Below are 11,546 nucleotides of genomic sequence, written 5' to 3'. Positions count from 1 at the left end.
ACATTGGTGCAGTTGGCTTCCGGGTTGGAAGGCGCTGTGTTAAGAAGCAGTGCGGCTTGGTTGGGTTGTGTATCGGAGGACGCATGACTTCCAACCTTTGTCTCTCCCGAGCCCGTACGGGAGTTGTAGCGATGAGACAAGATAGTAGCTACGAAAACAATTGGCTACCACGAAATTGGGGAAAAAAAGGGGTAAAATTCACAACAAAAAAAGCAAGCATTGTACCATCTAAACTGCTGTGAAATATTTGTATTTGTATTTTCAGCTGTTTGAACACCCAAAACATATTGTAGCTGTTGCTATCGAAGCCATTTCAAAGGGTAGGTTTAACAGAGCAAATGACCATACTTTATCATCATATGATACTATTCAGGCCTATATAGTATTTGCACAGCTATTGCTTCAATTCAACCCAGAATTCAACTAAAAACAGACAATAAAATAGGCCTAGGGTTTCAAGCGCTGGTTGATTTTAAATGTAATGATGATATTTAGTGGTATTGAATTGTGTTTAATTCTCAGTGCAACCAAATATTAACATTTAAAGGAGATGTATCTTCTGCTTGGTTAGTTCAATCTGTGCCACTGACTTAGTCTGGCTTCTAATTCAAGTTTGTCTACAAAATAATAATAATTAACAATTGAAGTTAAAGAATAGGACTAAATCAAATCAAACATTATTTAAAGCGCATTAACATTTGATTAGATTTAGTCATTCTTTCATTTACATTTTTGGTGGAGATAGAGAGGTGAATGCATCACATCAATGATTAATTTGTAGACATTCTTATATGAAATAAATGCATGTTCAAGAGAGCATGCATGTCTACACAGGTCTGTGGAGATCTTTACAATTACTGTAATAATCTGTGCAGAATCTCGAAAGGCATTGATCACTTGCACCATGTACTTTGTAATCTCAACTGCAATCCAGGTCATTTGGTTCTGCTATTAGAAGAAGCACAGGGATAACACATTCATCTGTTGTATAAATAAACTAAATATCTGACATTGTATTCCCATTTGAACTTTGCCGTGCTTTTAAAATGGTTGAACGCGCTGTGATAGACATTTGGGTGACAACTAAACCAAAAATCAGACATGGTTCTTCCATTGGAATTTGGTTGTGCTTTTAGATGGTTGAAAGCATAGTGATAACACATTGGAAATTCAACTAACTTTTGGCTGTCTTTTTGAGTGGGTGAATATAGGTTGTAATCTTATTGATCAACGTCTCAACCAAATATTACTCAATTATCCACTTTGAAATTATGTGGTGGGTTAAGTGGGGATTGACTCATTTGGGGATCTATTCAATCAGATCCGCTTTAGCCGACATTCGCATAGTGGTTGTTTTGGCTGTATCAGAGGTGGAACTGTGTTAGAGCTATGAAATCCACAAGTGGCTCCCGGCATTATACCTAAAACGGACATTGCCATTGGCTGCATGTAAGCACAGAAATCACATGCAGCCTGGTTTACAGGTTTGAACACTAGAATGTGAGATGTAATCTACACCTCCATTAGGATGATAGAAAGTCACATGGCTTTGTTGAATGATTTTTCAATTTGAGCGTAATTACTTCTATATAGGACTACACTTTCTATCACTTTCTTCTCCGCGAGTGGGGCGGGTGTGGCTTCGTAAACAATGATCGCAAGAGCAGCTGCTCATCGATTTGACGGCTCCAACGCAGTTCCACCTCCGACCGCCAAAACATCCACTATGCAGGTGTCTGCTATCGCTTGATCTGATTGAATCTAGGCTTTGATCACAGTTCAACAGGGACATTCCAAACGACAGACCACAACTTCTCTATTTGATGATAAATGGTGTTCTTACTTCATCTAGATTACACAAATACTGTAACTGTGTCTGAATGAGTCAGAAGTGGGATTTAGCTATTGCATTTTATTGCATTCTCAAAAGGCGAGATCTGTGAGTTTGTACACTGAATCTGTGGCCACTGGCCAGTCATGTGAAGCTCACCATTCTCCCATGCGTTTCTCCAGGTCAGGCAGGAGGAACTGGTTGTGGAAGGTGTTGATGGAGGAGATGTTGGAGAAGATGTTCTTCACCACGTCCACTGGGAACGTGCCCTTTAGAGCTTCCTCCGTCAGCTTGGCACAGAACACCTGCATGGTGGCACAACATGGCCAGGTGAGTTAAACCACACTGAATCGATCATAATAATGAACACGGCTTTCTTTTCATTCGGAGGTAGGCCTAGGCCAGTGTTCAGTAGGACACACCGTATCAACACATTCTGTTATTGGACAAGTTTAGGTAATGCCTCCCTGTTTCTCACAGTTACAAAACGTTTTCTACCTACCAGTTGTGTAAAGTACTTAAGTAAAAATACAAGTACGAGTTAAGTATTTCTTGGGGGTATCTGTACTTTACTTCTCTATTGACACTACTGTTCAAAAGTTTGGGGTCACTTAGAAATGTCCCTGTTTTTTGTCCATTAAAATAACATCAAATTGATCAGAAATACAGTGTAGACATTGTTAATGTTGTAAATTGTAGCTGGAAACTGCAGATTTTTTATGGAATATCTACATAGGCATACAGAGGCCCATTATCAGCAAGGCCAGCATCCCAGACTCGCCTCTTCACTGTTGATGTTGAGACTGGTGTTTTGCGGGTACTATTTAATGAACCTGCCAGTTGAGGACTTGTGAGGCGTCTGTTTCTCAAACTAGACACTAATGTACTTGTCCTCCTGCTCAGTTGTGCACCGGGGCCTCCCACTCATTTTTCTATTCTGGTTAGAGCAAGTTTGCACTGTTCTGTGAAGGGAGTAGTACACAGTGCTGTATGAGATCTTCAGTTTCTTGGCAATTTCTCGCATGGAATAGCCTTCATTTCTCAGAACAAGAATAAACTGACGAGTTTCAGAAGAAATTTCTTTGTTTCTGGCCATTTTGAGCCTGTAATCGAACCCACAAATGCTGATGCTCCAGATACTCAACTAGTCTAAAGAAGGCCAGTTTTATTGCTTCTTTATTCAGAACAACAGTTTTCAACTGTGCTAACATAATTGCAAAATGGTTTTCTAATGCTCAATTAGCCTTTTAAAATGATAAACTTGGATTAGCTAACACAACGTGCCATTGGAACATAGGATTGATGGTTGCTGATAATAGGCCTCTCTACGCCTATGTAGATATTCCATTAAAAAGAAAATCTGCCGTTTCCAGCTACAATAGTCATTTACAACATTAATGTCTACTCTGTATTTCTGATCAATTTGATGTTATTTTAATGGACAAAAAAGTGCTTTTCTTTCAAAAACAAGGAAATGTCTAAATGACCCCAAACTTTTGAACTGTAGAGTATATGTTTGACAACTTTTACTTCACTACATTCCTAAAGAAAATAATTTACTTTCTTTCTACTCCATACATTATATCTGATACCCAAAAGTACTTGTTACATTTAAAATGCTTAGCAGGACAGGAAAATGGTCTAATTCACACACTTATCAAGAGAACATTCCTGGTCATCCCTACTGCCTCTGATCTGGCGGACTCACTAAACTTTAGTGACTAAAGACATGCTTTGTTTGTAAATGAGTGTTGGAGTGTGCCCCTGGCTATCCGTAAATAATGAAATGGTGCCATCTGGTTTTCTTAATATGAGGAATTTGAAATGATTTAAAAACTCTACTTTTACTTTTGATACTTTATTTTACTTTGATTTATTTCACCTTTATTTAACCAGGTAGGCAAGTTGAGAACACCTTTATTTAACCAGGTAGGCAAGTTGAGAACACCTTTATTTAACCAGGTAGGCAAGTTGAGAACACCTTTATTTAACCAGGTAGGCAAGTTGAGAACACCTTTATTTAACCAGGTAGGCAAGTTGAGAACACCTTTATTTAACCAGGTAGGCTAGTTGAGAACAAGTTCTCATTTACAATTGCGACCTGGCCAAGATAAAGCAAAGCAGTTCGACACAGAGTTACACATGGAGTAAAACAAACATACAGTCAATAATACAGTATAAACAAGTCTATATACGATGTGAGCAAATGAGGTGAGATAAGGGAGGTAAAGGCAAAAAAAGGCCATGGTGACAAAGTAAATACAATATAGCAAGTAAAACACTGGAATGGTAAGTATCACTTAAGTATAATACTTTTATACTTTTACTCAAGTAGGATTTCACTGGGTGACTTTCATTTTCTTTACTTTTACTCAAGTATGACAATTAGGTACTTTTTCCACCACTGCTACATACTGAACAGGACCCTAAAGTGACAGGGCCCTGGACGGACAGCTGAACACACTCACCTGGTCCAGCAAGTTGAGCCGCGTGACGTAGGCCCTCTCTGTCTTCAGGAGCTCAGTAGCGATCTTGTACAGCTTTTGTTCATTGGTCTCCTGAAACACAGAAGAGAGAGCTGTGGCTGTGGGATGATTTGGGGAAATGCATACAGTATGTACATAGATGATGTTCCTATAACTAGAGGAGATCTTAAGGGCCTCTCGCCAAAGACTAATGGACAAAGACAGTTCAAAGACAGGTTAGACAATTGGGAGTATAGTGAAGAAGAAGTTGAACTCTGAGGTCATGCCCATAGTGTAATTCAGCTTTCCCTCCCACATTGTCCTCATGTGCTTGATTCCCATGCTGCGCTAGGTTCCCGTCAGGGCTGTGACAGTCATGGAATTTTGGATGATGGTAAATGGCCAGCCAAATAACCGCAGCCTCTGCCTACTGCCTTAGAAATAGAACGGGCTGCCCCATTCTGAAAAGATTTGGCATTGGTCCCCAGATCCTAAAATGTTCTACAGCTGCACCATCGAAAGCATCCTGACCGGTTGTATCACCGCCTGGTATGGCAACTGCTCGGCATCCGGCCGTAAGGCACTACAGAGGGTAGTGTGTATGGCCCAGTACATTACTGGGGCCAAGCTTCCTGCCATCCAGGACCTATATACTAGCCGGTGTCGGAGGAAGGCCCCCCCCCAAAAAAAAATCACCCAAGTCATAGGCAAGCGGTACCGGAGAGCTAAGTCTAGGTCCAAAAGGCTCCTTAACAGCTTCCACCCTCAAGCTATAAGACTGCTGAACAATTAATCAAATGCCCCCTTTGTTTTTACACTGCTGCTACTCGCTGTTTATTATCTATGCATAGTCACTTTACCCCTACCTACATGTACAAATGACCTTGACTAACCTGTAACCCCGCACATTGACTCGGTACCGGTACCCCCTGTATATAGCCTCGTTATTGTTATTCTATTGTGTTTTACTTTAGTTTATTAACGAAAACTTTTTCGTAACTCTAATTCTAAGTAAGAATTTCATGGTAAGCTTCCACCCTCAAGCTATAAGACTGCTGAACAATTAATCAAATGCCCCCCTTTGTTTTTACACTGCTGCTACCCCTACCTACATGTACACCTGTTGTATTCGGCACATGTGACAAATACAATTTGATTTGATTTGAGTATAACCATGAGCTTACCACACACACACACACACGACTATTGTGGTCATAGTGGTGTAAGGAGAACCAGACAAAGCACTACTGAGTGTGAACACTGGCCAGGCCTTACTGGCCAACACACACTTCCCCATAGTGATCTACAACAGTATCGCTTTAATCAAATGTTTGTGCTTCAACTATGTTCATTTTAATTAAGGACTCATTCATGCCTTTTGATTGAGGAGTGATGTCTGGGCATACTGTAGTATGTGTGCCTGTGTGTATTGGGATCTTATGGGTGTGTACGGGGACATTGTGGAGTATGTGTGTGTGTGTGTGTGTGACTGTGGGGTGGGGGAGCCTATCAGGAGAGGAAATGAAAGGCTAGAAGGGAAATGACACCAATCAACAAAGAGAGAACTACTATTGACAGTCTCTTGAGTGCTTTGTGTGAGAGACACCACTCAATACAGTACAGTTTATAAAACACACTAATACTACATGACCAAAAGTATATGGACAACTGCTCGTCGAACATCTCATTCCAAAACCATGTGTATTAATATGGAGTTAGCCCCCCTTTGCTGCTATAACAGCCTCCATTCTTCTGGGAAGGCTTTCCACTAGATGTTGGGACATTGCTGCAGGGACTTGCTTTCATTCAGCCACAAGAGCATTAGTGAGGTCGGGCACTGATGTTGGATGATTAGGCCTGGCTCGCAGTCGGCGTTCCAATTAATCCCAAAAGTGTTGGATGGGGTTGAGGTCAGGGCTCTATGCAGGCCAGTCAAGTTCTTCCACACCGATCTCGACAAACTATTTATGTATGGAACTTTGTGCACAGGGGTATTGTCATGTCGAAACAGGAAAGGGCCTTCCCCAAACTGTTGCCAGAAGTTCCCTTCACTGGAACTAAGGGGCCTAGACCGAACCATGAAAAACAGCCCCAAACCATTATTCCCTCCTCCACTAAACTTTACAGTTGGCACTATGCATTCGGTCAGGTAGCGTTCTCCTGGCATCCGCCAAACCCAGATTCATCCGTCGGACTGTCAGATGGCGAGTCCAATGGCGGCGAGCTTTACATTACTCCAGCCGATGCTTGGCATTGCGCATGGTGAGCTTAGGCTTGTGTGCGGCTGCTCGGATATAGAAACCCATTTCATTAAGCTCCAGACAAACAGTTATTGTGCTGACGTTGCTTCCAGAGGCAGTTTGGAACTCGGTAGTGAGTGTTGCTACCCAGGAAAGACGATTTTTATGCGCTACGCACTTCAGCGGTACCATTCTGTGAGCTTGTGTGGCCTACCACTTCGCGGTGAGCCGTTGTTGCTCCTAGACATTTTCACTTTATAACAACAGCACTTACAGTTGAACCGGCAGCTCTAGAGGGGCAGAAATTTGACAAACAGACTTGTTGGAAAGGTCTTGTGACGGTGCCACGTTGAAAGTCAGTGAGCTCTTCAGTAAGGCCATTCTACTGCCAATGTTTGTCTATGGAGATTGCATGGTGGTGTGCTCGATTTCGTACACTGGGTGTGGCTGAAATATCCGAAGCCACAAATTTGAATGAGTGTCCACATACTTTTGGATATACAGTGTACTCAGAAATCAAGATTCTGCAGGAAACTAGGGAATATGTTCCCAACTGATTGTTAGAGCTGGACAGAGAATGAAAGAATGTTCGCTTCCTCTATTCATTGATATGGATGGATTGTGTGTATCCCACAAGTATTGTTCAAGTTCTCTTACTCTGTGTTACTTCCTGTACAAATATTTATTCTCATATGCATTACTTTGAAACTGTCTGTTTGAGTTTTTTTTTCTCTTCTCAAATGTATGCTTTGGCCACAAATATGAGCATAGGATGAGTCAACAACATTATTTGGGTATGAGTTAACAGAACATTTTAAAAGTGAGATTTTCATTGGACAGTTACTTTAACATTCAAGCCATCTACTGTATTTGATGCCAAGAGTACAACAACTATTCTACCCCAAAGCAGTCATTCCTTGAACTCTCTACCCAAAATTCTAACGAATGGACCGATTGTTAATGTGGTTACTAGTCAACTCTAACTTGCAGCATAACCAAACACACTCAATTCCACACCTTGAAAAACCACATGCAAAGCTTTGTCTGTCTCAGTCTGTTGAAACTGACAAAACACACTGTCCCCCTAGCTCTGTCTACAATATGTAATGGTCGTCAAAGATATACAAAATTGCTACCGTCCATGACCTTATTCACTCTCTGCCAGCTATGTATGTAAAGTAACTAACAGAGATGCAGTAAACTGATAAGCCATGAAGCATTGTATATAGGAGCCACTCTAGCTAGAGCCCTCCACCTCTCATACAGTGCCATGTAGAGATTGGGGGTTTCATTCACTGCTGAGTGAACACACTAATCTGAGAGCCAGATAATTAGAAATACCAGCCGGCCAGGCAGCAGCAAGGCCTCCCACAGGGCTACTGTGGCGCAAACTCAATTCTTCAGCTGCTGAAGCGTTTGACATCTGTTCAGTCCAGTCCCGAAAATAACCCCCAGTAGAAGCAGGGCAACGGAATTATGTTGAGACTTGTTTTAGACTATATGCAAAACAAAAAAACATTGATTTCAAAGTTTAGCAATCCATACAACCCTATAAACAAAGATTAATTTTAACAATTTACACTGCACATTTTACAAAAACACATTTACTGGAAGAACTGTGCAGATGCAAAGGTTGATAACAGAATTTCAGTCAAATCTTCCTCAGTGTTTTATGTGACAACTTTTCTTGTTAAATAGATGATCAAAATGAAGATTCAAAGATGTCTGCAGAAAGATTGGGATGTCAGCTATGACATGACACATTGACTTTGGGGAAAAAAAACATTTTGGCTATTGAACTACAGTTTGAAGTGGATTTACACCTGGTAACAGAATTTCACCAAGGGTCTCTGATCTGTACGACACAGAAATACATAATTATGGGTATGAATATCATTCTATTCCTGGTGATGTGTACCTATTTAGGATACAAAGGTAGAATTATGCAATATCCTCCTTTGAATGTGTGTATTTATTAATTTTACACACTGGCTATTATTTTAATGAGCTTCTCCCCCAAACAAGACCAAATTCAGTTGGTCCGGACCAAATCTGAACCAATCAGATGTCTATGTTCTACAAGTTCAGACATCAAAGTACAGCACAGAACATTCTAGTTAAGTACAGTAGAGAATAGTTCCTTATGGTACAGTACAATTTGTATTTTTTTATTTAACCTTTATTTAACTAGGCAAGTCAGTTAAGAACACATTCTTATTTTAAATGACGGCCTAGGAACTGTGGGTTAACTGCTTTGTTCAGGAGCAGAACGATAGATTTTTACCTTGTCAGCTCGGGGATTCGATCTTGCAACCTTTCGGTTTCAAGTCCAACGCTCTAACCACTAGGATACCTGCCGCCCAATACAGTACATTATGGTGTACTTGACTCTGTGTAAGGGCTATTTCACAAAGGAGAGTGACGGAGTGCTGCATCAGATGACCTGGCCTCCACAATCACCCGACCTCAACCCAATTGAGATGGTTTGGGATGAGTTGGACTGCAGAGTAAAGGAAAAGCAGCCAACAAGTGCTCATTATATGTGGGAACTCTTTCAAGACTGTTGGAAAAGCATTCTTCATGAAGCTGGTTGAGAGAATGCCAAGAGTGTGCGCAAAGCTGTCATCAAGGCAAAGGGTGGCTGCTTTGAAGAATCTCAAATATAACAAAATATTTTGATTAGTTTAACACTTTTTGTTTCTACTTGATTCCATGTGTGTTATTTCATAGTTTTGATGTCTTCACTATTATTCTACAATGTATAGAATAGTAAAAATAAAGAAAAACCCTTGAATGAGTAGGTGTGTCCAAACTTTGGACTGGTACTGTAAGTGTTGGCATTAGTTGGCTTTTACTTCAACATTATGGTTTTTTGATGTAATTTCAGGTAGATGTTTTCTAAGACCCCTTTCCAACTGTTTGACCAGAAATCAAAGCCTTAGTTTATTCCTAATATTTAGGAAATAAAAGTTGAAATATGTATATTCATTTGACACCAGATTTTACATGCTCCTATAAACTTCACATGTCGGTGCTTACGGATCCTTCTAGATGGAAATGACCAGCAGACTCAGTCAATAGAAACCAGACACACTGCTGAGACAAAGGCTAGCAGGCTACTCTGGCATGGCAGAAGTGGCTATATCTGGTCTGATGTGTCGCACAGTAAAGGAGCTGTGACGTTTCAGTAGACTGAAGTCAGTCAGAGAGAGCACATGGCTCTAATGGGCACAGGCCCTGAGACATCTGACACAGGGATATAAATTAACGTGACACTGTGATGCCAGGTTAAACACTTGCATTAAAGCCAACCCTACTCAAATTAACTCTATGGTCGCTCAGTGTAAGAGCTTTATAGTAACAGAGTTAGGGACGCACGCATGCACGCACGCCCCCCCCCACAGACACTTACCGGTACCTTCTCCTCCACAATGCCCTCCTCCTTGCTTCCTTTGTTTACGTTGGGGGTCTCCTCCTGTAGGTCCACTGTCCTCCCCAGTATGGGTCTTTGTGTGTGAAGGAGGGGAGTGACGCCCATGCTCCCGTCCCCCATGTCCCCATTCTCCAGGGCAGTGTCTTTCCTCAGGGGGGACCCACTCTCCCTGTCCCCGTCTCTGTCCATTTGGGTTAGCATCCCGTTAGTTGCCTGTTTGTGGGCATCCCGCTGCGTTCTCGGGACAGAGCCTGAATCCACCGAGTTGTTGTCCTGCTGCTCGGACTCTGACTGTCTCTGGTTGACCCGGTGAGCCGGACTGCAGAGGGGCGACTTGCTGAGCTGCTTGAGTGGTGAGCCCTCCTTGGTTTCTGACTGGCTGTGAGAGCAGAGGAAAATAACAGGAGGAAGTCAGAGACCACCGCTGATAAAGACTTAAAGCCAAAGAAGACAGGAGATGAGAATAAAAGAGTGAGCGGGAGAGCACATTCAGTGGCTGTTAAGCCTGCACTATACTAACTAGTGAGTGCTGTGAGAGTGACTGAGGCTGCAAGACAGCACCGGAGTATGTGCAAGGGTAAAAAATAAAACAGTTGAGATGCAAAAACTTCCTCTTGTCTTCTGGGGCTACTGTGAGCTGTGCAGAGGAAGTGTGAGTGCGTAGGGCAGAGGAGGAGGGGAGGAAAAGAGGGGGAGGAGGATAGTGGAGTGGAGTGGAGAGGAAGACTGGAGAGGTAGAGCCCCACTCCCTAGAGATAGCCTGCTGCCCTACTTCTGAATGCACATGCACACACATTAGTGGTGCGCGCGGGTGAGCTTTTTGTTCACTGCAATTGCTAATAACCCTTCTGTAACCGACTATATGTGATAAAGTAAAAATCTGAGTCCCGTACCCGACCCCAATATAAAACATGTGCAGTAGGCTACAGTCAGAGATGGCTAACCTATATTTTGACAGGGGGTGCAGGATCACTTTTTGCCTGTTTTAGATGTGCTTCTGCTTATAATTTCCGACATTTTGGTATTCAACTTGTCTATAATTAGATACATGCAGCTTCTCTTCTGTCATTATATGTTGCCCTAAAGACTAAATAAACCCTTGCTCGCCAGAAAAATGTCATAAATCGGTAGAATGAATGCTTCAATCTAGTTGACATCGGTCAAGTTCTCTGTCATCTCGGCTTCTTTCAACCCGCAAAGACGTTTAGGGACCGGGGATAAAATCCAATAACCCCCAAAAACTGGAAAGATTTTTCAAGTGACATCAGTTTAAGGAAATAGAAAGCTGTGAAAACAACCCAAAATGTTCCTGATAAGATTTCAGTTCGGCTTGGATGCATATCTTATGTGGTTGAAATACTATACTATATTTCTGATGCTGATCAAAGATAGCACCTCTACAGACGGTATCTAACTGCACATTCACATTCTCCCAAGATGCTGAAAGAAACAAGTCCCATTTCTCCACTCCTGTTCCTGAGTAAAAATGTAGCCTACATTTGGTGTATTATTTGACTGCAAGACATGTTTTATTCTGCAGGAGTTAATAGTAGCCCTTTCCTGTAATCAAATGACCT

The 11,546-nt window shown here is 41.8% G+C and overlaps 1 protein-coding gene across 9 annotated transcripts in view; it reads right to left on the bottom strand.

Annotated features, from left to right (window-relative positions):
- fgd4a (FYVE, RhoGEF and PH domain containing 4a) overlaps positions 1–11,546 on the bottom strand; it is a 106,641-nt gene that overhangs the window by 9,474 nt on the left and 85,621 nt on the right. For all 9 annotated transcript variants that reach the window (XM_029634667.2, XM_065009811.1, XM_065009810.1 and 6 more), the window contains 3 exons: positions 9,949–10,348; positions 4,300–4,389; positions 1,991–2,136 (listed from right to left, as the gene is read on the bottom strand). In XM_029634667.2, the coding sequence (XP_029490527.1) occupies positions 1,991–2,136; positions 4,300–4,389; positions 9,949–10,348 (636 nt within the window). The remainder of the gene's footprint in view (positions 1–1,990; positions 2,137–4,299; positions 4,390–9,948; positions 10,349–11,546) is intronic.

This window comes from Oncorhynchus nerka, linkage group LG25 (genome assembly GCF_034236695.1).
Source record: "Oncorhynchus nerka isolate Pitt River linkage group LG25, Oner_Uvic_2.0, whole genome shotgun sequence".
Taxonomy (NCBI): Eukaryota; Metazoa; Chordata; class Actinopteri; order Salmoniformes; family Salmonidae; genus Oncorhynchus; species Oncorhynchus nerka.
This window is presented reverse-complemented; position numbering and strand designations above follow the sequence as displayed.